Here is a 26,194-nt window from a genome sequence, read left to right as displayed (position 1 = left end):
AATAAACACAGGTACTTAGCTTTTGCCGAGAGCACTGTTCTTTGGTTCCGGAGGTTTGAGTAGACTGCCACTCGCTGTCTCTCCCTGAGGAAACTTCATTAGGAAGGCTACTGCCAGCCCCTCCAGGGTTGCTCTAGGGGATCGTGCCTGAGGCGCCCTGGTTCCTGCCAAATCAGGTCCGGCCACTCCTTGCTGCTTCTGAACCGTCTATCCCTCCCCCTGCTGCTCAGACTTTTTTCTTAACTTTGCCTTTGATGTTCAGGGTTTCTAACTTGTCATATGTATAATTGCTTCACTTGTTTTTTCAGGTGTTTGTTTTAAGAGGGATCGCTGGAAGCATCTGACTACTCTGCCATCTTCGTCCTGCCTCTTGGAGAGCAGAACATTCTTAACCCTGCTCTTCTTGTTTATAATCTTTATTGGCTTTATTTTTCTCTTATTTCTTATTCTCCACATCACAACCTCTACCCTTGGCCCAACAATTGGGAACAGTGTTGATTGAAATAGAAAAGCCATTTAGTTAATAAAAGCTTGGTGGGGAAGCGTAAGGTTTACTTTTCAGTTCCTGGAACAGATTTTGGTATATATTTATTTGTGCTCAATAAACATTTAATTAATTGAATTGAAGGAGAGTGATCTGAGAACTTTGTACAGAAGCTGGGATACATAATGAGATGTATTTACCACTCCACTCATTCATTACCTCCCTGTGTTGGCTCTAGAAGTCCTTGCTTTGTGCTGAGGAAAGAATTCAGAGTAGTAATTTTTCTTTAGAAGTAGCAACAAATAAGATGCAAGTGCTATGTCATGCTAGAAAATGTAGAAAAGTGAGGCTGCCTTAAATAATTGCTGCCATTTTCTTGAACACTTCAGTCCTTTTTTGCCTTCTCACTGACGATTTCTCAGCTGTGGCTCTGGCCGAAGACTTTAACTATGTTTTGTTTAAAACAAGTGCTTTTCAGGTGGCATTTTCATTTTTCACCAATTGTGCTGTGCTTAAATGAACTGCTTGTGAATGCCCACTGGCATAGCTGGGTAGTAAGACACCTTGATATGAAGACTTGTGGGTTTTGACAGTGAGAGATTCCATCTCCCTCTTATGTATCCATAGTTAAATAAGTTCTCTCTCTCTCTTCCTATTATTTATTGTTTCTAAAGGAATTAAGATTTTTTTCTCATATTTTCATTTCGGGGCAGATTAGTGAGAATGGAGTTTCTCCAACTTTACCACGCATCTGAATCACTTGCAGAGCTTGCTAAAACACAGATTGCTGGTCCCCACCCCTACAGTTTCTGATTTAGGAGGTCTGGGCTGGGGCTGAGAATTTCTATTAAGTAACGAGGTGATGCTGATGCTCTGGGGATCACACGTGAGAACATCCGACCTACAGTGTTGTTTCTCAAGCCTTATAGTGTGTCATACTCGACTAGGAAGGTACACATACACTCACACCCCAAATTTAATTAAGAATGGGAGGTGGGAAACTGGAATCAGTACTTAGAATGTTTACGAAGTGATTTTGAAGTAGCCAGTCTTCCATTTGTCTGTGAGCAAGCATTTGAATCATTGATTAGGCTAGTGATTCTCCAACTTAAACACGCATAGAAATCACTTGTAAAGCTTATTAAAACAGTCCTCACCCTGTGCTACTGAAACAGCAGGCCCTGGTGGAGCCTATGAATTTACATTTCTAATAAGCTTATGGATGATGCTAATACTGCTGGCCCAAGCACTACACATTGGTAACCCCTGCTGTAGGCAACCAACTACAGGCAGTCCTGAAGTTATGAATGAGATCCGTTCCTACGTGTGTCTTTAAGTTGAATTTGTGGGTAAGTTGGAACAGGTGTGTACAGTTTATAAGCACAGTAAGAGGTTTGGAGCCTTTTCAATGATGTAAAACATGCAGTGCGGCATCCGAAGGTGATTGTGATGAAGAATTTGCTGTGAGTGGGGGTTGGTTCAGGAGCCCTCATGGCACAGTGGTTAAGAGCTTGGCTGCTAACTGAAAGGTCACCAGTTCTGACTCCGGCAGCCACTCAGTGGGAGAAGTATGTGGCAGTCTGCTTCCATGAAAGATTTATAGCCTTGGAAACCATATAGAATGGTTATTGGTTAAGTGCTACAGCTATAAACCAAAAGGTCAGCAGTTTGAATCCACCAGGTGTTCCTTGGAAACTCTTTGGGGCAATTTTACTCCACCCTATAGGTTCACTGAGTGGGAATTGACTTGACTGCAACGAGTTTTGTTTTTTTTTAAATAGGCTCATTATGAGTCGGAATCTACTCAACAGCAGTGGGTTTGGATTTTTTTGGTTAGGGTTCGTTCATATGTTTCAAAGTGAGGGCAAATTTACATAATGTTAAAGCGCAAGTAAGAGTTGTCCTTAAGTTGGAGGTTGTAACCCGGCAACTTACTGTATCTGATTTCTGAAGATTCTCTGTAATTGATTTAAATAACTGGATTAAATTTAGTGGATGTAGTTCTTCACCTACCTCTAACAGTGTTGAGTTTCTTCCTGTAGTTTTTATGTGATATTAATGTACTATTCCAAACTGCATCGTTCAGTTTTCCAACTCTAGGAGAAAATGAACATCCAAGTTTGTCTTGCAGGTATATAGTATAAAAAAAAAAAAAAATTTTTTTTATAGTATGGTTCTGAATAAAACTTAAAATAGCAAATAATTCTGAAATACATAAAAGCCACAATTAAGGAAATAATTAAGAATTAACAATTAAGGATGCAAATGTATCTGAGTACAGGGTTGTGTTTTTCTTGTAACATTTGCTTACTTACGATTTGTGAACCAGTGTGTTATCTGGTTGATAGTTTTCCCTCTTCCTAGAGTGCCCTCTGGTGGAAGAAGCTCTGTCCTTTTTTAAAAAAAGTAGTTCACAGAATGTCTAGAGAGAGCATAGAGTGATTCAGAATTTCATAAAACATAAGTGAACTATGCTTCCTGATCTTGTAATTTAAGTTATTGCTTATGGGATACTAATAAAAAAAGTCAGAATCCCTATAGCATATATGTAGTTTGTGCATATTTTTCCAGAGTATATAAGGTTTACAATCTATTCTAAAGTTTGTAAGAGTTCTCAACTTTTCCAATCTTTTATTCCAGAGTTACTGTTTTCATATCTCTCCATAATGAATATAAAATTGGAAATACTGTAGTAGTTAGTATTGCTTTCAACACTCAGGTCTCCCATTATCTGAGCAGACATAATGCTTAATGTTGAAGGTTGAGTGCGCAACTTGTTTTCAAATGGTACATTTTCTTTATAATTGATTTTTGGCTTAGAGTGTGGTTTGATGTGTGGTGACTTGTCTAAAGGCCTAATGTTTTGTAGCTCACCTTTTTAAGCAAAGAGCAGCTGCATTTTGAAATGTTTTATCTCAAGTAGACAAGCTGTTTACAGGCTAGACTCTGACACATCCTGACATTTAATGTCTATGTTTGTATTTCTCCCAGGATTAGGCAGCCTTTCTAATTAATTAGTTGCATAGCCTTTTATTAATTCCTTCAAAATTTATAATGTTTTAAATTAACAACATAGATAAGCATACTGCACTTTTTTGGAAAACATGAAATGTTAATTATGTAGCAGAGACATGAATTATATAAACTCTGCTGAATGTTAGAAGATGCTTAGCAACAGTGTTTTCCAAATATAGGGATTTATTATAAACTTATCCTTCTAAGGCTGCCTGTGCCATTTCAGGAGAGTGAATATAAATAGAGCTTGATTTCTTCAAGAAGTGGATTCAGTCATTTTGTTTACAGTGAAAGGAAGTATTTCCTTTGCATCACTAAGAATTTATCTTGAGTATCCTTGTTGATCACACATCATTTCAGCATGTTCATACCAAATACTTGGGCCTTGATAAGATAGCATCACAGAACAGGAAAAGTTAGAACTTTTATTTAAACAATGGTTTTGTTATTATAAGGAGCCCTGGTGGTACAGCGGTTAAGCAATCACTGCTAACCAAAAGGTCAGCGGTTCGAACCCACTCAGCAGGAGAAGGATGCGGCAGCCTGTTTCCATATTTACAGCCTTGGAAACCCTATGGGGCAGTTCTACTCTGTCCTCTAGGGTCGTTAAGAGTCTGAATCGACTTGACGACAATGGTTTTTTTGTTGTTGTTGTTGTTACTATAGCACTTAAATAGTAAAAGTAAAATCCCTTTGCTGTCAAGTCGATTTTGACCCCTTGGTTCTGACTCCTGGTGACCCTAGAGGACAGAGTAGAACTGCCCCATAGTGTTTCTGAGGCTGCAAGCTTCGCAGAAGCAGACTGCCCTATCTTTCCCGTCGGAGTGGCTAGTGAGTTTGAGCTGCCACCTTACTCAGTCTGACTACTATCACAGCTTTTTTCGATATGGAGAATTTTATCTGTCTTGTTTCAGAGTTCTGAGATATTTATAGCTCATTAGCTACCCGCCCCCGCCAATGCCTTATTTATGCAGCACCTACTATGTACAAGGAGGCCCTGGGCAGTGCAGAGGGTTAATAGGCTTGGTTGCTAGCTGAAAGGCCAGAAGGTCACGTCCATCCAGAGGTGCCTCAGGATAAAGTCCTGGCGGTCTGCTTGAGAAGGTCACGTCCATCCAGAGGCGCCTCAGGAGAAGGTCCTGGCGGTGTGCTTGAGAAGGTCACGTCCATGCAGAGGCGCCTCAGGAGAAGGTCCTGGCGGTCTGCTTGAGAAGGTCACGTCCATCCAGAGGCGCCTCAGGAGAAAGTCCTGGCGGTCTGCTTGAGAAGGTCACGTCCATCCAGAGGCGCCTCAGGAGAAGGTCCTGGCGGTCTGCTTGAGAAGGTGACGTCCATCCAGAGGCGCCTCAGGAGAAAGTCCTGGCGGTCTGCTTGAGAAGGTCACGTGCATCCAGAGGCGCCTCAGGAGAAAGTCCTGGCGGTCTGCTTGAGAAGGTCACGTCCATCCAGAGATGCCTCAGGAGAAAGTCCTGGCGGTCTGCTTGAGAAGGTCACGTCCATCCAGAGGCGCCTCAGGAGAAGGTCCTGGTGGGCTGCTTGAGAAGGTGACGTCCATCCAGAGGCGCCTCAGGAGAAAGTCCTGGTGGTCTGCTTGAAAAGGTCACGTCCATCCAGAGGTGCCTCAGGAGAAAGTCCTGGTGGTCTGCTTGAGAGAAACCAGCCGTTGGAGCCTGGGGAGCGTAGTTCTGATGTGACCTAGGCGGGGTTGCCACGTGTGGGGTTTGACTTGGTGGCGTCTGGTTATTATGCAAAGTATGCAGCGGTCCAGTTTTTTGAAAGGTCTTCCTTCTCATATTTTAAAAATTATTTTCAATTCTGTTAGCCTTGTTTTCCAAGTTAGAACTAAAATATTGAGTCTCCAAAAATTTAGTATTTTTTGATAAAGTCCAGAGAAGTAGTGGGGTCTGTTGTTGTTATTAATCACCATCGAGTCGTTGCCTACTCGTAGCAAACCTGTGTAGAACAGAACAACACTGTCTGATCCTTCGCCACCTTCACGCTTGTTGCTGTGTTTGAGCCCATTGTTGCAGCCACTGTGTCAGTCCATCGCATTGAGGATCTTCCTTTTTCTTGCTGAGTCTCTACTTCCACTGATATCCTTTTCCAGAGACTGGTCTCCACTGATAACATGTCCGAAGTATGTGAGACAAATTCTTGCTATCCTTGCTTCTTTGGAGCATTCTGGCTTTACTTTTTCCAAGACAAATTTGTTCATTCTTCTGGCAGTGCTATGGTATATTCCATATTCTTCACCAACACCATAATTCAAAGGCATCAGCTCTTCTTCAGTCTTCCTTATTCACTGTCCAGCTATCGCATGCATATGAGGTGATTGAAAATACCATGGCTTTGGTGAGGTGCACCTTAGCCCTCAAGGTGACATCTTTGCTGAATTGACTGGGTGGCAACAGGTTTTATATATTTTTTTTGCAGCAGATTTGCCCAACACAATATGTCATTTGCTTTCTTGACTGCTACTTCCATGGGCGTTGGTTGTGCATCCAAGTAAAATGAAATTCTTGACAACTTTAGTCTTTTCTCCGTTTATCATGATGTTGCTTATTGGTCCAGTTGTGAAGATTTTTGTTTTCTTCATGTTGAGGTGTAATCCATACGGAAGTCTGTGGTCTTTGATCTTCTTCAGTAAGTGCTTCAAGTCCTCTTCACTTTCAGCAAGCAAGGTTGTGTCATCTGCATATTGCAGGTTGTTAATGAGTCTCCCACAAATCCTGATGCCACGTTCTTCATATACTCCAGCTTCTCAGATTATTTGCTCAGCATACAGATTGAATAAGTATGATGAAAAGATAAGGCCCTGATGCACACCTTTCCTGATTTTAAACCACGTAATGTCCCCTTGTTCTGCTCGAATGGCTGTCCCTTGTTCTACGTACAGGTTTTATTTTGGTCTTTCTTGTAGGTGTGTGGATATTATCCTGTCACTGACAGTGCTGTGTTTTTTGATAGATCTTGAAATGTTCTTTTTAACAATGAACGCAAGGCAGTTCATCTTTAATTTGTCATTTCTGGCATAGTAGACCATATGATTGTCCAATTCAAAACCATTTTAGTTCACTAATGCCTGGGATATTGATCTTCAATCATTCCATTTCATTTTTGACAACTTTTAGTTTTCCTTGATTTATACTTTTTACATTCCATGTTACGATTATTAACGGATATTTGCAGCTGTTTCTTCTCATTTCCAGTTGTGCCACATCAGCCAAGGAAGGCCCCAAAAGCTTTACTCCATCCACCTCATTAAGGTCATTAAGGCCGACTCTACTTTAAGGATGCAGCTCTTGCCCAGTCATATTTTGAGTGCCTTCCGACCTGAGCAGCTCATCTTCCTGCACCATACCTGGCAGTGTTCTGCTGCTATCCATGAGGTGTTCACTGACCTTTTTTTTTTTTTTCCCCCAGAAGTAGATTGCCAGGTTCTTCTTCCTAGTTTGTCTTAGTGGAGTCTAGTAGAAAGCATATGGTGAGCTTTAGATTCAAGTGCTACCATTACCTTCAATTAGCTGAGAGACATTGGATAAGCCATTTATTGTCTTTAGCTCCATTTCTTCATCTCCTAAACAAGGATCACGTATTTTTCTTTAAAAGTTCTTATATGAGGTTTAAAACATACAGTCTGGCAGCATTGTTCGCGGTTCATGTAGGTTCTCAGTCCTTCTTTTCCTTTGCCTCTGAATGCTCGTATTTAAATATCTTTTTTTTTTTTAATCCTATTTTATATTTATGCATTTCTGTGGTAGAAGGTTATTTGATTTTCGGTAATGTTTCTGATATTTTATGAAGTTCATGGTTATCTTTGTAGAAGTAACATTAGGGAAATCTGGCAGATTCCTTTACCTTGCTAGAGTCAAGATTTTTACAGAATCAAGATTAGTAAAAGTCTTGTCCACAATGAGAATATGCAAGTAGAGTTAGGTATGGCTTGTCTTGAGGGAGTGTCCCTGACAGATTTTCTTGCCGAACTTGGGAGCTTTCCTGCCTTATATAAGCAGAGTCACTGTGTTCCTACTGCCCCCACCCTACTTCAGAGTCCACTGTAGTTTTGTGGAAAGCAACAAAAATAATAATAAGTGGTGCAAATTTAATTGATGTGTGCATCGTGATTATCATTGTAATAAATGCATTTCATAAGGTACCATATCTTTATTCATTATTGTAGTTGGATAAATAAGTAATACTTTGCAGTATAATATCACATAAGACAAGAATTTTTCGCCTCTATTTTATAGTCTTGAAATGTAGTGATAGAATATATTTGTGATATTGGATTTTTCCTACTGCATAAAATATTATGGTTATTATGTAAAAGATGGATTTTTTTTTTTTTTTGGTCCAAAGTAGGTATTTTAATATTGCTTTTGCTGCTCGTTTAAAATGACTGGAGTGGAATGGTTTGTTTCAGAAAAACAGGTGTTGGTTTTGATTCTGTTTAAGCTCTAAGTGACATATACCATTTACTTTGCTAGTGGAAAATTTTCTAGGTTGTCTTGCCAAGACTATAAAAGTATGAAACTTGAGGAAAGGTTTTCTTTCTAATTAAAACAATCACAAAAATAAAACCAGTCTATCTAAGTTATTTCTGAGTTATTCGTGATTCCTTTTATCCCTTTACTTTTCCTTATCAAATCCCGTGAGATCCATTTTTAAAATACATTGAGAATCTGACCTTTTTTTAAAAAAAACTATTTCTATTGCAACCATCATAAGTCCAAGCCATCAGCATCTCTTATCTGGACTATTGCAATATCTTCTTCCTGCCTCCTCCTCCCCTCCCTTTCCCCCATCTCTCTTTTTTGTTTGCATTGCCTGACCCGCAGGACTTTGAATTACGGTTTTGAAGATGAGAGGTCTGGATAAGACATATGGACTTGGGAGTTGTCAGCAATTATTTGGTGACTGAAGCCATTGAAATTGATAAAATCACTGAGAGAGAGTGGAGTTCAGTTATTCATTCATTTATAGAGCCAGACACTGTACTAGGTGAATAAGACTCATGGACCTAAGTCCTCTTGGAGCTCAAGATGCATAGGGACATGTGAGAGTTTAACCGGTAATTACAGTCAGGCCTGTTGGGTGTTGTGTGAATGATCAGGGAGATGTTAGAATGCTAAAGAAAAGAGAAGAGGGATCCTGAGGAGTACCACCATTCAAAGGATCAGCACAATTTAAAGTTTAGGTTGTTAAAAAAGATCTGGCATAGTAAGGAAGCTAAGGAGTGGCTAAAAGATATGAGAAGAGAACCCAAAGAAAGTGGTGACTGAAATAAAAGGAAGGATGCTTTTCAGAGAGGAAGTAATTAGAAAAAATAGTAATATTAATACTAACTGAGTACTTGCAGTGTGTCAGGCACTGTTTAAAGCACCATACATGTATTAACGTGTTTCTTCCTCACAGCGGCTTTATGACATTGTCTTCATTTTACAGATGAGGAAACTTGGAACGGAGTGGCTAAGGAACTAATAGCGGTGCCAGGAACAGCAGTGTGGTAGACCACAGAGGCATCAGGTGCTTAGTTTGTTACCAGGAAGATCACTGGGGCCTTAGAGGAGAGTAGTTCTAGTGGGATCCTGACTTCTTACTGGGGTACTGTTTTAATCCACCAAGCCGTGCATCTTCAACCTCTCTTGACATAAGAATTGTGCTGGAATCATCCTTGCCTTCAACTACCCCCCCCCCTTTTTTTTTTTTTAACTATTAGTGTTTTAATAAAGGTGCTAAGGCAGGTAAGTAAATAATTTGATATTAAAAATTTGAAATTAAAAACTATATTTGTAAGAAAGTTTTGTTTAAATCCGGGACTGGAGAAATGACTTAATCCTGATGTTTTAGAGTTAGAGAAGTCCCTCAGAAATCATTTGTTATGTTCCCATATTTCACGGGTAAGGAGAGATTGTATCCAAGCTCAGACCATTACTGAGGTATAAGCCTTGGCCCACAATCCGGTTCTTGACTAGTGTACCTTTCTCAGTGCCATTACTTTTAAAATTAACATTTGAAAGTGATAGGGTGTCATGGATTGAATTGTGTCCCCTAAAAAGATGTATTCACTTAGCTGGGCCATGATTCTCAATATTGTGTGATTGTCCACCATTTTTTGTGATTGTCCACCATTTTTTGTGATTGTCCATCATTTTTTGTGATTTTCCTTTATGTTGTAAATCCTATCACTATGATGCAATAAGATAGATTAGCAGCAGTTATAGGGATGAGGTCTACAAGATTAGGTAGTGTCTTAAGCCAATCTCTTTTGAGATATAAAAGAGAGAAATGAGCAGAGAGACGGGGTCCTCATACTGCCAAGAAAGCAGCTCCAGGAGCGGAGCGCATCCTTTGGTTCTGAGGTTCCTGTGCCGAGATGCTCCCAGACCAAGGGAGGATCGATAACAAGGACCTTCCTTCAGAGCTGACAGAGACTGAGAGCCTTCCCCGAAGCCCACGCCCTGGATGCGGACTTCTAGCCTCCTGGACCGTGAGTGTGCGAGAATAAGCTTCTCTTTATTAAAGCCATCCACTTACATCCAATTAGCAGCACTAGATGACCAAGACAATGACTAAGACATAGGGGGATCAGAATAAAGCTGGCTCCTGTGATCAGTTTAAGTTACACGACTCACTTGTAACATAAATAGAGAACCACAATACCCTCTTTGTGGGTATTCTGTTTGATTTCTGTTAATAAGCAGCGAGAAATAGAACTCTCCCAGTGATACATCAAGTGATACTAATCACCTTGTCTGTACTTAATACAGAGTGGAGGAAGAGTAAAGACTCTAAATAAAACATAACTTTTCTGGATTTCTGTTTTGAAGAATGTACATTTTAAAAGAGTCTTAGATTTTGTTGTATTTTGTTTTTAGTTTTCTTATGGAAATGTCTGAGTATGTTATGAAATTTCACACCCAACGTTTACAATTCAAATCTGAAATCCAGATGCCCATGTTTTATGTTACTTCTTCATATAAATTAAGTTCCCGTAGGGTAGATAGTAATTCACAAGAGTGTTATTACTCCTGTGATCGGTTTAAGGTTGTTTGTTAGTTTCTTGTGAAAGAACTTAATCGCAATCTGAAAAATAACATAGTTTAGTAAGCACTCCGTATAAAATTTTAGGGTTTCATATGTATGGTGCAAAGCGGTGTTTGTTAATTGATCTGGAGCAGAAGGTTTTGAAGATCATAAATTCAGAGTAGTTGTTCTTGTCCTGAAGGTGGTTGTATCTGGATATTGATGTGGGGCTTGAGGGACAACATGTCATACACTGGAAAGAGTGTGTTGACATTAGGCTTGCCTGGAGCATTTTGCCTTCTCATTGTGTCTTGTTTTCATTCCCAAAACTTTCAGAAGCATTGGAAAATAAAATAATGAAAACACAATGACACATATACTGTTTAATTAGTCACACCTGTTTTTTGTTTCAAAGTTATGTTTCTTAGGAACATAGAAGTGTTGCTTTGTTTGTTTATACTTCAGAAATTAAGCTTAGTAAGAAAAGGAAGCGTCAGAGATTGCTTGTTGTAAGCTGTATTCCTTTATGATGTACATGTGTCCATGTGTTCCTATAGTTATCTTCTGCTTTAATATTTAAAAAAATTTCATCTCTTGACATAAGTTGTATAGTGTGGTCTCATTAGTAATGGTTGATGCCCAATAACTTAAGCTTAGCATTTATAGACTTTTAAAGCTGAAAAAATAGAGAAAATGTATTTTCATTTAATAAATGAGTTAACTGAGGATCAGAGAGGCTAAGTTTTATTTAAAGTCACACCTTGAGCTAGAGCCAAACCTAGAGTCATTAAGGATTGGTTACATTAGTATGATAGCTACCAAAAAACAAAACAAAACCCGTTGCCGTTGAGCCGATTCCAACTCATAGCAACCCTATAGGTCAGAGTAGAACTGCTCCGTAGGGTTTTCAAGGAGCACCTGGTGGACAGGGATTCTTTATTTTTGTAAGCTCTGATATTACATTTAACATTTATTCATATAAACTCTGTTTTCCAATTTAACATGTTTTCAGAAATAGTATATATGTATGGAAACCCCTGTGGCATAGTGGTTAAGTGCTACGGCTGCTAACCAAAAGGTCGGCAGTTCACATCTACCAGGTGCTCCTTGGAAACTCTACGGGGCAGTTCTGCTTTGCCTTATAGGGTTGCTATGAGTTGGAATCAACTCGATGGTGATGGTTTTTTTGGGGGGGATTTATGTATATATATATTTTTGTGTGTGTGTTTGTGTGTATGGTCGATTAGCAACCTTGCTCAACTCTCTTATTAGTACTAATAGTTTTTCTTTTGAGTATGTTGAATTTTCTGGGTAGATGGTTGTCATACACAAATAATTGTAGTTTTATCTCTTCCTTTTTATCCTTTTACCTCTCATTCTATGTTTTTCTATCAGTAATGACCAGGGCTTCCAGGACTGTGTTATCCAGTAGCAGTGATAGCATTCTTACCCGTTTTAAAGAGAGTGTGTATTAAGTTTCTTCATAAAGTGTAATGTTTGCTAAAGATTTTTGGAATATAATGTTTATAAAGTCAAGTTATTTTCCAGAGGTTTTTGGATTATAATCTTTATCAAGAACACTTTGCTAAGAGTATTTTAAATTTTTTTTGTCATTATAAATAGGTATTGAATTCTATCAGATATTTATTGTGTCAATAAAAATAATTATTTGATCATTTTCATTTTAGTCTGTTAATGTGGTGAGTTAATTAATAGAATTTTTGATGAACTGCCCTCACATGCCTGGAATAACCCCTACTTGATCAAGTATACGTTCTTTTCTAATATACTGTTACATTTAGTTAGCTAATTATTTTTAGAATTTTTCACTATGCTCATAAGTGAAAAACAATTTTTTTTTCCTTGTTCTTATTTGATTTTGGAATCAAGGCTACATTAGCCTCATACAATGTTTGGATAGTTTTATTGTTCCTCACCTGTGAAAACCATCAATTTATGTATACTGTGGAAAAAAAGAAAAAAGTTGTTTTTAAAAATCCCATAGGATTGTTATCTCTGTCATGATCCAGTGAGGAGATAGAAATCATGCCAGTCATTTTAACAGAGAAAACTTAATATAAAGAATTGATAATCAGTTATAAAGTTATTAACTCAGTAATTTAAAGTGTAAAAAATAACTAAGTTATCACCGAAGTAGCAACTGCAGGAAGCTGCTACCACCTCTAGAGCTAGGCAAACAAAGAGAAAAGGTTGGAATTATTAAAACCTAGAAGCTAAGCTGTACCTCAGCCCTCTGAGAACCGGCAGTGTTGTGGCTGGTGCCTGGAAGGCTGACTCAGACTTCTGAGAAGGTAGCACTGGCAGGCTGGTGCTGATATCTCTTAGGCATCTGAAAAGGTTCTAAGAGTGTTGGAAAAACTATGATTTTTTAGCTACTGATAGGGGAAAGATCTGTTTCATAAGTGTTGGTAGAGCAATGTTCAAAGGAATAGCAAACAGATAGGAAGCCTGTGGGAAGTAAACTAAACAGGAAGGAGCAAGTCCCTCCTTTCCTCTTCAGCTTCACAGGTCTCCCTTTGGCATCTCCCTCTAGCATTGGCAAAGTCTACCTAACTTGGAACAGAAATGTAGTTTGCAGAGTCTCAACCCCAGTATCACAAAACGGGGTATAGAAGTGTGGTTTTGGAGTTGAGAGTCAATAATTTAATAATTAGCTCAATTAAAAACTAATTCACATATTAACCTCTGTATGAGTTACAAAGGAAGTCATAAAGGGAATTAAATATAAAGAATAGAATGATAGGAAAAAAGTCTATTATTAAAATTTCTCTAAGAGGAGATTGGAGCCCTGATGACACAGTGGTTAAGAGCTCGGCTGCTAACCAAAGGTTGGCAGTTCGAATCCACCAGCTGCCCCTTGGGAACCCTATGGGGCAGTTCTGCCCTGTCCTATAGGGTCGCTATGAGTCAGAATCAACTCGATGGCAACAGATAAGGGTAATACAAGAGAGGGTTAAAACTTTTAATATATTTTAAGGCAAAAACAAAACACCCAAGAGTTAAAAATAAATGTGTTCAGCTGAAGTAGTTGGAAAAGATCAACAGAGTAAACCTAAAGAAGGAAATAAATTAAAATATACAAGGATGAAAGTCAATGGAATGGAGTTTAAAACAACAAAATAAAGTTTAAAAAATCTTGTTCTTTGAAAAGATTTTTAAGATTTAGTTAGACCGGGGTCTAGTCAAGGGAAAGAAACTATATTGGTCAATTGGTTTTGGTGGAGGAGAAAAGAAGACGCAAATAAAATACAAAATGAAAAGGAAATAGGTACAGACGAGCTAGAGCTTTAAAAAACATAAATGTTTTCTTAGGATATTAAAAGCCCTGTAGAGGAATATTGTGGGACGTCTTTCTCATTGGCTTGTCTACCAGTTTCCTTGTGGCCACATGATTAACTTTACTTCAATTAACTATACTTTCTTAATTTAAGTGTGTATGTAAGAATTTCTAGGATAACCAGTAAAATAATAGAAGTAGAGTGTATAACCTCAAAACTAGCAGAAGGCAAAATGCAATATGAAAAGAAAAAAAAACAAATAAAAACCAGTGAGTTCAAAAGAAGGCAAAGAAAAGAGGTAGAAGGGATTTCAGTATAGCTATATTAACATTAGACCCAGTAATTTTTAAAGCAAAAACATTCCTAGATATAAAGATGGGCACTGCATATTGGAAAAATATTTAGGGACCCATAATTGTTCTAAGCTGTATGCACTTGATAAGGTGACTTTGAAATGTATAAAGCAAAAAATCTCTAGTTACAAGGAGAAATGAACAAATTTATCATGTTAATACAGAGTTTTGACACATTTCTGTCAGTAGTTTAGGATAAAGAAGGTTTGAACAACACAGCAAAATTTACTGGATATATATTTGGAGCGCTGAAATCAACAAGAGTGTACATATCCAAGCACATGTAGAACATTTATGTATATGCTGTAGAACCAAATCTCAGTAAGCAAAATAATAAAAAAAAAAATCAATTTCATGGAAACCTTGTTCTCGGATCAAAATTTTAAGTTAAAAATCAGTGAGTTAAAAACTCCCATAGTTTTGAAATTAAATTATTCTAAATAGCTCATTGGTCAAAATTTTAATGTGTAAAGGAAAAGCTATTTAGAATTGAATGATGAAGATATATCAAAGTTTATGGTATGGAGCTAAAGCAGTGCTTACAGGGCAATTTACAACCTGAAATTCTTATGTTAGAAATGAAGAAAGGCTGAAAAATAATGAGCTGTGTATTCAACTTAAGCTATTATAAAATAATAAATCCTAGAAAACAAAGATTTACTGAATATTAGAATAGAAATTAATGGAATAGGAAAAAAATCCAAGAAAGAAGTAGAATGCTTTTATGTACTAATACATAATAACTGTCCCCACTTCACTCAATGCTCCCCCCACCACCCCTGCATGGTCATTGTGGGTGCTGAAGTTAGCTAAATCCCTGCTCAGTTTCTCTCCTCCCAGTTATCCATTAGAAACCTTTCTCGGGCAGCTCTATGACTTTGTTTAGAACACAGTTTTTAGGGCTTTATGGGGAAGGGAGGCAGAAAACTATTGCTGCAGCTTTTCTCTAGATCTCAATTACTTGCCTTCCTTAAATTACCCAAATCATCATCCAGGCCACTTGTGCTCTCTATTTGTTTCTTCTTACATCATTTCTGGTTCTTCCAGGTTGCTTGTTTTCTGTTTTTGTTTTGACATTTCTTATTAGAAGCTTTCTGTAGATCTTTGGATGTTTTTCATATTGAAAGTGGCGGGCCCTAAAAATTGACTAGATACTCTAAAACCATTGTAGGGCTTGTGAGCTGTGGACTTCAGTGTGGTGTTTTCTGTACAGGCCATTTCCTTGGGGCACCTTTGTCAGTATCTTTACTGGAAGAGAGCCTCTCACTTAATTTACCTATTCGATATGGTTCCCTTGCCTTTAACTGCTTTGTGCCCCCCATCTAGGAACCCTTTGTGTTACTCTAAAGAGTACATCCTCCAGATGTAGGGAACTGGAGGGCTATCTGACTCCATGAAGTTAGGGGAAGCTTGAGGGTTTGACTGTCCCCTACCAGACTTCTAATTTTCCATTTTAATCTCAACTTTACTATTTTTTTTTTTTCAGAGGTGATTGGGGCTCCCCAGTTTTGAGCCCCATCCCACTCCCTTTTTTGGTGGGTGTGTGTGTATGCAGAGGACATAAATCTGGTTGCTTTCATATTTTTTTCACTTTATACTTGGGAAGCAGAATTCCTGGGTCTGCTATGTTCAATTACCAGTTACTCATCTGCTTTCCAGCTTCCAAAATTTTTTGTTCCATTTGTATTGCTTTCTTCCCTAGTCTGTTTGTCATTTTGGGTTTGTGCTTTTTTTAAAAAAAAAATTCTTTTCCTGTCATGTTAGTGGGGTTTTAGGAGGCATCAAATAGCATTTAATCTACTGTCTTTACTTGGTATGAGTGCCTTTTTTTAAAACCTTTATTTTTTAGCTCTTCATTGGATATGCTCAGTAGTGGCCTCTTTTCATTAAAAGTTTATCTTAGAAATTGTCAATTTACTTTTTATTTCTGCCTAGAGAATAAGATGGGTGATCAAGTAAGCTAATGTTTTGGATGAAAAAAAAATTAAGGCCTTATGACTCATTTTCTTTGCATGACTTATAATTGAACTTAAAAAGCAACTAAAAAAGGCGTTTCAAAAATATTTTTAGAATTGACTGCATTACTGCTAAATACATATTTGTCTATCATTTGGGTATGTTAAGTTGTGCTGTGTTCATCACAGAATCAATATTTGTATTTTAGTATCTCTTAGCTTACGAAAACTCCATGTTTCTTTATTCTGATGCCTTTTCTCTCACCTTTTGTGAATTACTGCTATTTTCTTGCTATCTGTCCTCATTGATGTGGAAATTTTGCCCAGCTTTAAACTCTGTAGTTTTTTATTAGAAACCGTAGAGTTTTTTTGTTTTATAAACACACATTTTAATATTGTACATGGTTTTTTAAAACTATATATTGCCTGCCCTTTCCAAACCCCTTCCTCGAATGAAAATAATTGACCTCTTTTATTGTCAAATTTCATGCTTACCTGATGGAATAAATGTGGCAGGAAAAATATTAGGCCACTTCCCTTGTTTCGTTTTTAGTATCTCAGTACTGGTCCAAATTAGAAATCTTGACAAGTATTGTTAGATAGTCATTTGGGACATGAAGTCAGAGTCTTCTGGTCTTTTGATTACTTCTATTTATGTTAGATTTTCTAGTAAGGTGCTATTAAATACAGCTCAGCTCTCTATTACTAAAGTCTGCTTTTATTTTTTATGCTGCTGCCACATTTAACTAATAAGTTTGTTGGAGTGTGAGACAACTCATTTAACATAGATGTTCATTTTTGGGCCAAAAACTGTGAAGGATCTGAAGATTATATCCTACTTGTGAGGTAACTGTTTTACGAGTGCTTGCAGAAGACACAATATTCTGGGTCAGAATCAAAAGACAGGATATTACTCTCAGCAACAGAAATAGCCAGAGTTTATCAGCATTTGCAACACTTCTCTAAGTTCTCACAGAGCAACACGAGGAGGGCTGGGTACACCTGAGCCCATCCAAGTTTGCATCATCAGAAGGGAACCATGAACCTGAAGAACCTGAATCTCTTATAATGGGTGATAAGAATGTCTGCCCTTTGCTTTGGAGGGAGGCACTGCCTGTATGTTCCTATATGCAAACATCCTTCAAGAGATAGTCTGGGACAAAGGCATTCAGTGCATCTGCTCACGAGATAAGCATCAATGGGAGAGAGATGTGAAAAATTACCTTTCAACATTTTAGAAGGCAAAAAAACCTAATAGGTATTTATAAGATAGATCTAATAAGTGACTTATAGATTTTTAGATAGGAGAGAATATCCTAAGAAATTTTCCCTGGAAAATAGTGATATTTTTATATATATACCCTTACTTTTGTGTAGCTTCACAAGTTACAAAACTTAGCCTATTAGCCCCCACAGTTAGCCTTTTAACTCAGAGACTTGCATATATGGTAGCCTCACACTGATAATTATTTGAAAAAGATTACTGTGGGTCTATTTTTTGAGTGTCTTTGTAGTATTCACTATTTTTTCTTAGTAATAAAAGATACCCAGCCCTCTGTTTTTGGCAGTTTGTGTCTGCCTCCCTTGTATCAGTGTCTTCTGTTTTCTCTATAAAAGTTTAAGTAAAGGAAAACAAGTAGGAAGTTGAAATGGTATTATTCCAATTTAACAGAAGTTCACTGTGGTGTAATGTTGTAGACAAAAGAGGTTAAAAAATGATGGAGCAAACTAGATTTCTAAGAGGTTTCTGAGACTAAAATTCTTCAAAATGGGACTTCGTTGTGCACTGGAACACAAATGTGGCACCTCATTTAAAAGACCGTAAAGCATAGAGCACACAGGGACTTTGCTGGCCTCTGGACTTGAGGTCCTTGCCTCACATCTAAGGGCCCCAAATCTGGCAATATGGAATGCTCTTGGAACATTCAGGCCCGTCTGTGTTTAAACTCTAGACAAGTAGCAAAAAAACAAAGAACTTAGCGTCTTTCACATCCTAGGTTAGCATGATCTCTTTTTAAATTACTTTGACTTTCAAGGAAATTTGACCATCTTTTTGGCTCCTCTGGTATTTTACTATTCTGGTTCTACTCCTCTATCTCTTCCAATTAATTCTTTCTCTTTTTTTAAACCATCATTTCTTCCTATGTTCTCCAAATGATGGGCTTTCTAAGATTCATCCCTCAGCCCGTATTCCTAAATCCCTGATCCCTCTCTAGCCTCTCTTTGTAGATCTCTTCCGTTCTTACAATGTCAGATCTCATGTGTGTGCACATAACTCTGAAGTCTGAATTTCTCTCTCTGGAGTTCCAAGACCTCATTTCCAACTGCCAGCTAAATATTTCTTTTCAGATGTTCTGCCAATACCATACAAAATTTTAACTCTGCTTTGATGTATTAACAAAAAGAGCCTGGGCAAAAAGTGTGTTATTTAGTATTTTACTCTTTTAAAAGAATTTCCTTAAATGAATTATTTTGGTAAACCTTAATGGTTTTTTATAGAGGTTTTGTAAGTTCTTTTCATGTTTGTAAAATTTTGTCTTCTCATATTTAATATCAGTTTGTCATATTTTCACTGCTGAAACTATGCATTAGGACTTTTGCCTTTATCGTCCCCTCCTTTCTTCTCCCCTGTCTATCACAAGCACATAAATTCTTCAGCACTGTAATATGCGTGGGGTTTGGGGTTTTTATTATTATTTTTATTGGTTCAGTTTGCATTTATGGGGTAAAAGATAAATGCTGTGTTATCTTTTCTTTGTAGGTCTCTATGCTTTGCGAAGAGTCCTGAAGAAACACCCCAATATCCCTGACAGCAGGGTGGCTGGATTGGTGAAGATTACTCTGAATGATTTTTTGAAGGGGATGAATGACATCAGGCCCAGTGCCATGAGAGAGGTGGCAATTGATGTCCCAAAGGTAAGTCATTTGTATACCATACTAGCCACACTGTTTGAATTAAACTGTGAAAGAAACTGAGACTCCAGGGAGACTGCATACCTAGGTTAAACTTTTTTTTTAAAACTGTAATTACATTGAAATAATTGCAGATTCACATGCAGTTCTAAGAAGTACTACGGGGAGACCTTGTGTATCCTTCACCCAGTTTCCCCCAATGGTAACATCTTACAAAAATATTAACAATGATACAATCTACCATTCTTACCCAGATTTACCCATTTTTACTTGTACTTATTTCTGTGTGTGTGTATACGAGTCCCTGGGTAGTGCAAGACTGGCCCCATGGTGTAATGGTTAGCAGTCTAGACTCTGAATCTAGTGATCCAAGTTCATATCTCGGCGGGACCTTATTTGGGTCATTTTTGGAAACCCTGGTGGTGTAGTGGTTAAGAGCTATGCCTCCTAACCAAAATGTCATCAGTCTGAATCCACCAGGTACTCCTTGGAAACTGTATAGAAGAGTTCTGCCCTGTCCTGTAGGATCACTTTAAGTTGGAGTCAACTCGATGGCAACAGGTTCGGCCATGGGTTTTGGGTAGTACAAATGGTTTTGTACTTAACTACTAATGGTTGGCTATTTAAACCTACTCAGAGGCACCTGGGAAAAAAGGACTGGTGATCTGCTTCTGGAAGGTCACGGCCTTGAAAACTCATGGAATGCAGTTGTACTCTGCAGTACATGGGGTTTCTATGAGTCAGAATCGACTCTACTGGTAACTGTGTGTTTTTTTTCAGATATGTATTTAGTTCTGTACAATTTTATCACATGTGTAGGTTTGTCTATTCATTACTACAGTCAAGACAATGAATAGGTCCATCACCAAAAGGATCTGTCGAATTGCTTTTTTATGACCACAACCACCTTGTTGCTACCCGTTTCTAAAAACGTTGTCATTTCAAAAAATGGTATGTGAGTGGAATCATACAGTATGGAACCTTTTGGTATTAGTTGATTTCATTCAGCATAATTACCTGGAGATTCATCCAGGTTATCAGGTGAATCAATATATTTTTCTTTTTTTTGTTGCTGAATAGTATTCCATGGTATTTATATATATTTTTAACCCATTTACTTGTTGAAGGACGGCTAAACTATTTCTAGTTTTTGGCTCTGTGAATAAAGTTGCTATGAACATTTGTGTACAGGTTATTGAGTAAGCATAAGTTTCCATTTCTCTGGGATAAATGCCCAAGAGTGCAACTGTTGAGTCGTATACTAATTGCATATTTAATTTTATAGGAAAATATCAACTAGGCTAATTTTAGAACAACAAAAAAAAAACTTCTGGGTATAAAACAGTGATGCCTAATGCTTTCTTGGGCTCTTTTATATACATTTCATCTTTAACAGTCTTTGCAAAGTTCTCAGTTATAAATCACCACAAGGACAACAGAAGCTACCTTTTATGCGTGGGTCAACTGTTTTGCCTTTGTGGCCCAAGTGGGCTCTGATATTTGATTAAATAAAGTGTCTAAAAGACATTCAAGGGAAACAAATGGCCTTGGCGATGCTGTGCTAGACCATCCTACCCCAAATGAGTTGGCCTAGATGAGAAAAAACCACCTAGTTAGTCCTCAAAATTGTGAGAAATAATAAGTGTCTGTTGCTTTTAGCCAGTAAATTTTGAGGTGTTTAGTTAGCAAAAGCTAAGTGATGCAGATACTTCTTTGCTTCTTACAGAAGACAATTGTTTTGTAAATTTAGACTGCAAAACGGTGCCCTGGAGAAGGGAACACCCCCAAGGACATGCTGCTGATTTAGGCTACTTATTTTTGTAATATGGTTTTTGAATTCTTTTTGAAACATTTTCAAATTGACTAGTGAACTTATAGCTTAACTTTGGGGTTTTTCAGAAGCTTTGTAGCAGAACATGCCAATTTAGTGTAAATAATTTGACGAATGAGATTTTGTGATGCTGAATGATGTTCGGTTAGTAGCAACTCATGAGGTGGTTTATGGTCTAAAGTTTGGGTGCATTGGTATGAATGAATTTTTTTGTAGTATTTATTTTATTGATAAATGGGTCAGGCATGTGCCTAATCATCAAGTGCCACATGTGAAAATTTTGAGTGATAGATTTGTAAATGTATTACACCAACCAAAATCACTTTAGAGTCTAAAAAAGTTTAGAAACTAAAGGAACATACAGTAAGAATTTAATCATCAAGTTACTGACGAATGGAGAAAGTGTTTAAATAGTGTCTGTCCACTTGAGGAATTTCTAAACTGATTCATTCATCACAGGAACTGGTACTACAACTGCATTTTTAATTGCTCTAGTGGAAGGTTTTTTTCCTTTATTTTCTTTTGATACTGTATTTACAATCCATGGACTTGTGCCATTTTCCATTTGGCACTTTATTATTTGGCTTCAGGCCATGGTGTACTATGATGTTACTCATGAGCTCTGGAGTGATTAGCAGGGGTGAAAGTACTTCCTTATAGTGCTTTTCTATGCTCACTTCAGACTGTAAAAATTTTCTTGAGAACTCAACATACCTATAATTGGGTTCCTACACTTCAGCTTTCTGAATTCTGGCTATTACATTTACAAAAATCGCAGCATCTCCCAATTATTTCTGCAGAAAATTTAATACTTATTTTGCTATAGAAAACCTGTCTCAAGCAGCTAGTTAATTGTGAACATTTTTTTATAGTAAATTGTGCATTTGACATCTTTTGAGAAAAATTTTAGTGTGTGAAATTAAAACTTCTAAATCACACTTGCCTAGTTATACTTAAGTTTGAAACAAATGTTCTAAAATGGACATGTTACCAATTATAATTTACTTTTCAGTATTAAATATAATGCATTATTAATTTTAATTTCAAGGACCACAAGTGTCAGCCATTTACTTAGGTGTTATGTTTCCTTTTTTTTGGACTTTCCAAATCGGCATTATACTGACACACTATATTTCTTTACTACAGGAATCCTTAGAATCAGTTTTCTTACCTATGGATTATAATTATTTATATTTTGTTCCTGTAGGATTTTGTGTGTGTGTGCATATAGATAGATATTTTAATACAGTTAATCTTAGGGTATATTTAGTATATATTCTGCTTTTTTCATTTAAAATTATATAGTAAATGTTTTACTTTAAAATTTCTTGGCAAGCATCTTTTTAATGACTATTAGAGTATTAGATGGATAAACTGTAATTGTTTTATCCTTCTCAATTTTTTTCCTGTTTTTCCATAATATTTTATTTATGTCTAAATCTTTGTATTTTTTGATTCCTAGAAGTGAAATTACCAGGCTAAAATATGTGAAATTTTTAGAGCTTGGATCATTTTTTTTTCCAAAAACATTGTTTTAATTTATAGTCATGTGATAAAAATTTAATATTGTAAAAATATTAAACAAAATCTCATTTTCAGTTTAGTCTTTTTCTCTTGTTACTTTCCACTAGAGGTTATTTTTCTGACTGAAAACATCTTTATTATGAGAAATTTAGCCATAGAGATTTTTAAAAAGAAAAAGAAGTACAGCTATAAATCATATATTTTCACTTCCTATAAAACTGTTAAATTTTTAGATACGGTCTGTGGCATATAAGGTAAATAACCTTTACATTTGTGAAAAGCTTTTAATGGATTTTAAGTTTCATGAGAGCAGAGGTTCTGGAAATTATATTTTTATTCTTAGTATTTACCATATGACTAGCTCATAGATTTCAGTCAATATTTGTTGAATGAATGAATGAATAACTAATTTTTATGGGAAAAAACACATTAAATGGTTGATTTCAGTTATTTCTGGAAATGAGTATCTCATCTGAAGCAAAGTACAATAAAGACTGTTATTACCTTCAAGTAACATTCTTTAGATTTCTCATATTTATAAAAAACTAATTTCTTTAGTAAATTTTAACTCTTACTATTAGTTCAGTGAACTTAACATTTTTGGAATAAAAACCCTGTAATAGTGCTAGGCTGTCTACTCTGGAAGCATATAGCATAATCCTTTACATTTTCTGCAGAAGTATGTTGCCTCCTTCATCTACGATGAAAAATTATTAATGTAAACAAAGTAAAAAAATAGTGCTTTTAATATTTGTATTTGTATGTTATCTTTGCCTGAAGTCATCTTATATGGACCATAACAATATCAGTAATAAATTAATTTATTATACATCTGTCCCCCCTACCAAGCGTTTTCTGTCTCATTTTATGTAGAATTTTAGGTTGTTCCTTCTTACTTGGAAAATAATCCATCTTCGTACTTTTAATCTTGCCTTTGGGTTTTAGTTTTCAGCATTAAGGACATTTGCTCGAGGGCTTTACTTTCATGTAAATTTACTTCCATAAAGTGAACTGCAGCCAGAGCCCCAGGACTAACTATATAGCTGAAACCTCTTCATAAACTTGGATCCAGGATAAACTTAGAAGTTAGTTGGCACTGAGATTGAGTATATATCGAATACCAATAGTTAAATAAACATTCCTCATTTATCCCCATTTTAAAAAGTTAGTAGCAAACTTCTTAATTATATGAATAACCAAAAGGCTGTCTTTTGCACTAATTACATATTTAAATTTTACTGCCATATTTTCATCTGGCATTTTTTTCACATGAGCTTTGAATGTCAGAATGTGACAAGTTATTTGAATTCATTTGGGTTTCTGTTCTTTAAAAACAGTACTGCATTCTATACTTTCTTTATTTTTTACAGACTGAAAGGGTTGAGGGTTTCTGTGATGCTTTATTAAGTAAAAGATTGCTTTTTTTGGAATAGATAATACAACCTGTGGAAATTCTATTAATTCCATATTGGTTCTTGGCTGGGCTTTTGAATTCGGTGTCTTTGAGTTTTGCTTTTTGTTGTCTAGACCGAAAAGTGTCTTCTATCACTCCCAAGATCCCAGTCTTCCCTGCCAAATTCTCTTGCTCATTTTATAGTTTTAAATAATAACAATTGAACAGGAAAGCACATTTGGGAAAGTAGATTACTTTTAACCAGGAAATACTCATGCCAAAATCAAGGTTGTAGTTTTAACCTTATTAAATATTTTAGTTTAACTCTTTCATTTCACTTTTCTTTTTATACGTTGTTTTTTTCAGGCCTCTGTAGAAGAAATGAGAATGATAGCAAAAATTAGTGTAAAGATCACCAATATCTGTTCTCAGCACAGATTCTGATTGATCTTGGTGAAACCAAACATCCTTCCTCTCAGAGTCTAAATTGAAAAACTTTTAATTTATAGTTCCTGTTAAGTATCTTCTTTTGAATTTCTGGTGATGTGGAGGTTGTTATAAATGGAAGCGTATGCTACATTTGTATGTACAGTTGATCAGTTACTCAATAACCTTGATGAGCATTTGCTAAAAGCACATATTTACGTTTAGAGTAAAGGAGATAATTCACTTAAAGGTTGGTACCCATTGGTAGGGGTTAATGTAGTTCTTTTCTGGTACTACATTCTATCACTTCATCAGATACGAAGTAATTGTACCCTTATCTGATCTTGCCCTTTAGTCCATCCATCCCAATACTTTGCAGAGTGATCTTTCCCAAAGAAATTACTAATGCAGCTTAAAATCCATCAGTGTGACTACTTGTTGATGATTTCTAGGAGGAAGTCTAAACTCTTCAGTTTCGCATTCATTACTTGGCTCCTGCCTCCTTTCTACTTTGTTCACACATTGTGTTTTACTCTTGTGGAACCACTCCATATTTTGAAATATGCTGTACCTCCCACCGCCCCCGTCTACCTGCACGATTCTTTTCTGAACCATTTGATACAAAAAATCCTGTAATGTATACGCTTCCTACCTCCTCACCCCCCCCCACCAGCTACACACACAAAATACACATGCCTTGTGGACATAATTTTGTCTTGTTTATCTACGTGTCCCCAAACCTGTTGCTGTTGAGTTGATTTTGACTCATAGAGACTCTATAGGACAGAGCAGAACTACCCCAGAGGGTTTCCAAGGAACAGCTGGTGGATTCGAACTGCTAAGCTTTTGGTTAGCAGCTGTAGCTTGCCGTAGCTTGCCGTAGCTCTTAACCACTGTGCCACCAGGGCTCCCTGTATCCTCAGTGCTTGGCAGATAGTAGCAGGTAAATAAATGTTTGCTGAATGACTGAATTAATACTTTGTAAGGCATTTTGTTTCATAATGGTTCTTTTTCAGAAATAGTTCTTTTGCCTTTCCATATATTTATTTATTTTGGGTCAACAGCTTTATTGAGATATAATTCTCATACATACAGTTCACCCATTAAAAGTATACAGTTCTGTGGATTTTAGTATATTCACAAATTGTACAATGTAATAAATTTTAGAACATTTTCATCATCCTCAAAAGAAATTCCATTCTCTTTAGCTGTCATCTCCCTCAGGTTCCCCTATTCCCTCAGCCCTTCCCCTGTGCTTATTGCCATTTATGTATCTTATGTATCTTCTTTAGGAGTCTCTGGGTGGTGCAAATGGTTAGATGCATGACTACTAGATGAAAGGTTGGTAGTTTGAAGCCGCCTGGAAGACAGGCCTGGCGATTTGCTTCTAAAAGGTCACAGCTTTGAAAACCACGCAGAGCAGTTCTACTGTGCACCAACGGTGTCACCATGAGTTGGAATCAACTCAACGGCAAATAACAACAACAAATCTTTGGATAAATGTCTGTTGAGATCCTTTGTCCGTTTTTAATTGGCTTGTTTGTTTTTTTATTGTTAAGTTGTAAGAGTTCTTTATGTATTCTAAATAACAAGTCCTTTTGGGTTTTTATCAGATATAATTTGCGAATATTTTTTCCCATTCAATGTGTTGTCTCTTATTTTCTTGACAGTGTCCTTTGAAGCACAAAAGTTTTTAATTTTGAGTAAGTCTAATTTTTACTCCAATTTCAATTAAGTCTAAAATTTTTAATTCTGATGCATATGCGTTGGTGTCATATTTAAGAAACTCTTGCCAAATACAAAGTCAGGAAGATTTACCCTCGTGTTTTCTTCTAAGAGTTTTATATTTTTAGCTTTTACATTTAGGTCTTATATCAGGGTCAGATTAAGGCATGTGAGGACCCTGTGCACTGATAATCTGTGGCGCCCTTCTCTCTGTTTACTCCTGCATTCAAATGGGATATGTGAGTTAGAT

General features: G+C 36.8%; 1 protein-coding gene across 11 annotated transcripts in view; it reads left to right on the top strand.

Annotated features, from left to right (window-relative positions):
- The window catches only part of AFG2A (AFG2 AAA ATPase homolog A), a 352,856-nt gene that overhangs the window by 22,766 nt on the left and 303,896 nt on the right, over positions 1-26,194 (top strand). For all 11 annotated transcript variants that reach the window (XR_010322021.1, XM_064285363.1, XM_064285361.1 and 8 more), the window contains exon 10: positions 18,894-19,048. Coding sequence is in view for 10 of the 11 variants with exons in the window: in XM_064285363.1 (XP_064141433.1) it covers positions 18,894-19,048 (155 nt within the window). In the remaining variant the exon portion in view is untranslated. The remainder of the gene's footprint in view (positions 1-18,893; positions 19,049-26,194) is intronic.

This window comes from Loxodonta africana, chromosome 5 (assembly GCF_030014295.1).
Source record: "Loxodonta africana isolate mLoxAfr1 chromosome 5, mLoxAfr1.hap2, whole genome shotgun sequence".
Classification (NCBI taxonomy): Eukaryota; Metazoa; Chordata; class Mammalia; order Proboscidea; family Elephantidae; genus Loxodonta; species Loxodonta africana.
Note: the sequence above shows the minus strand (reverse complement) of the source record. Positions and strands in the feature narration are given on the sequence as shown.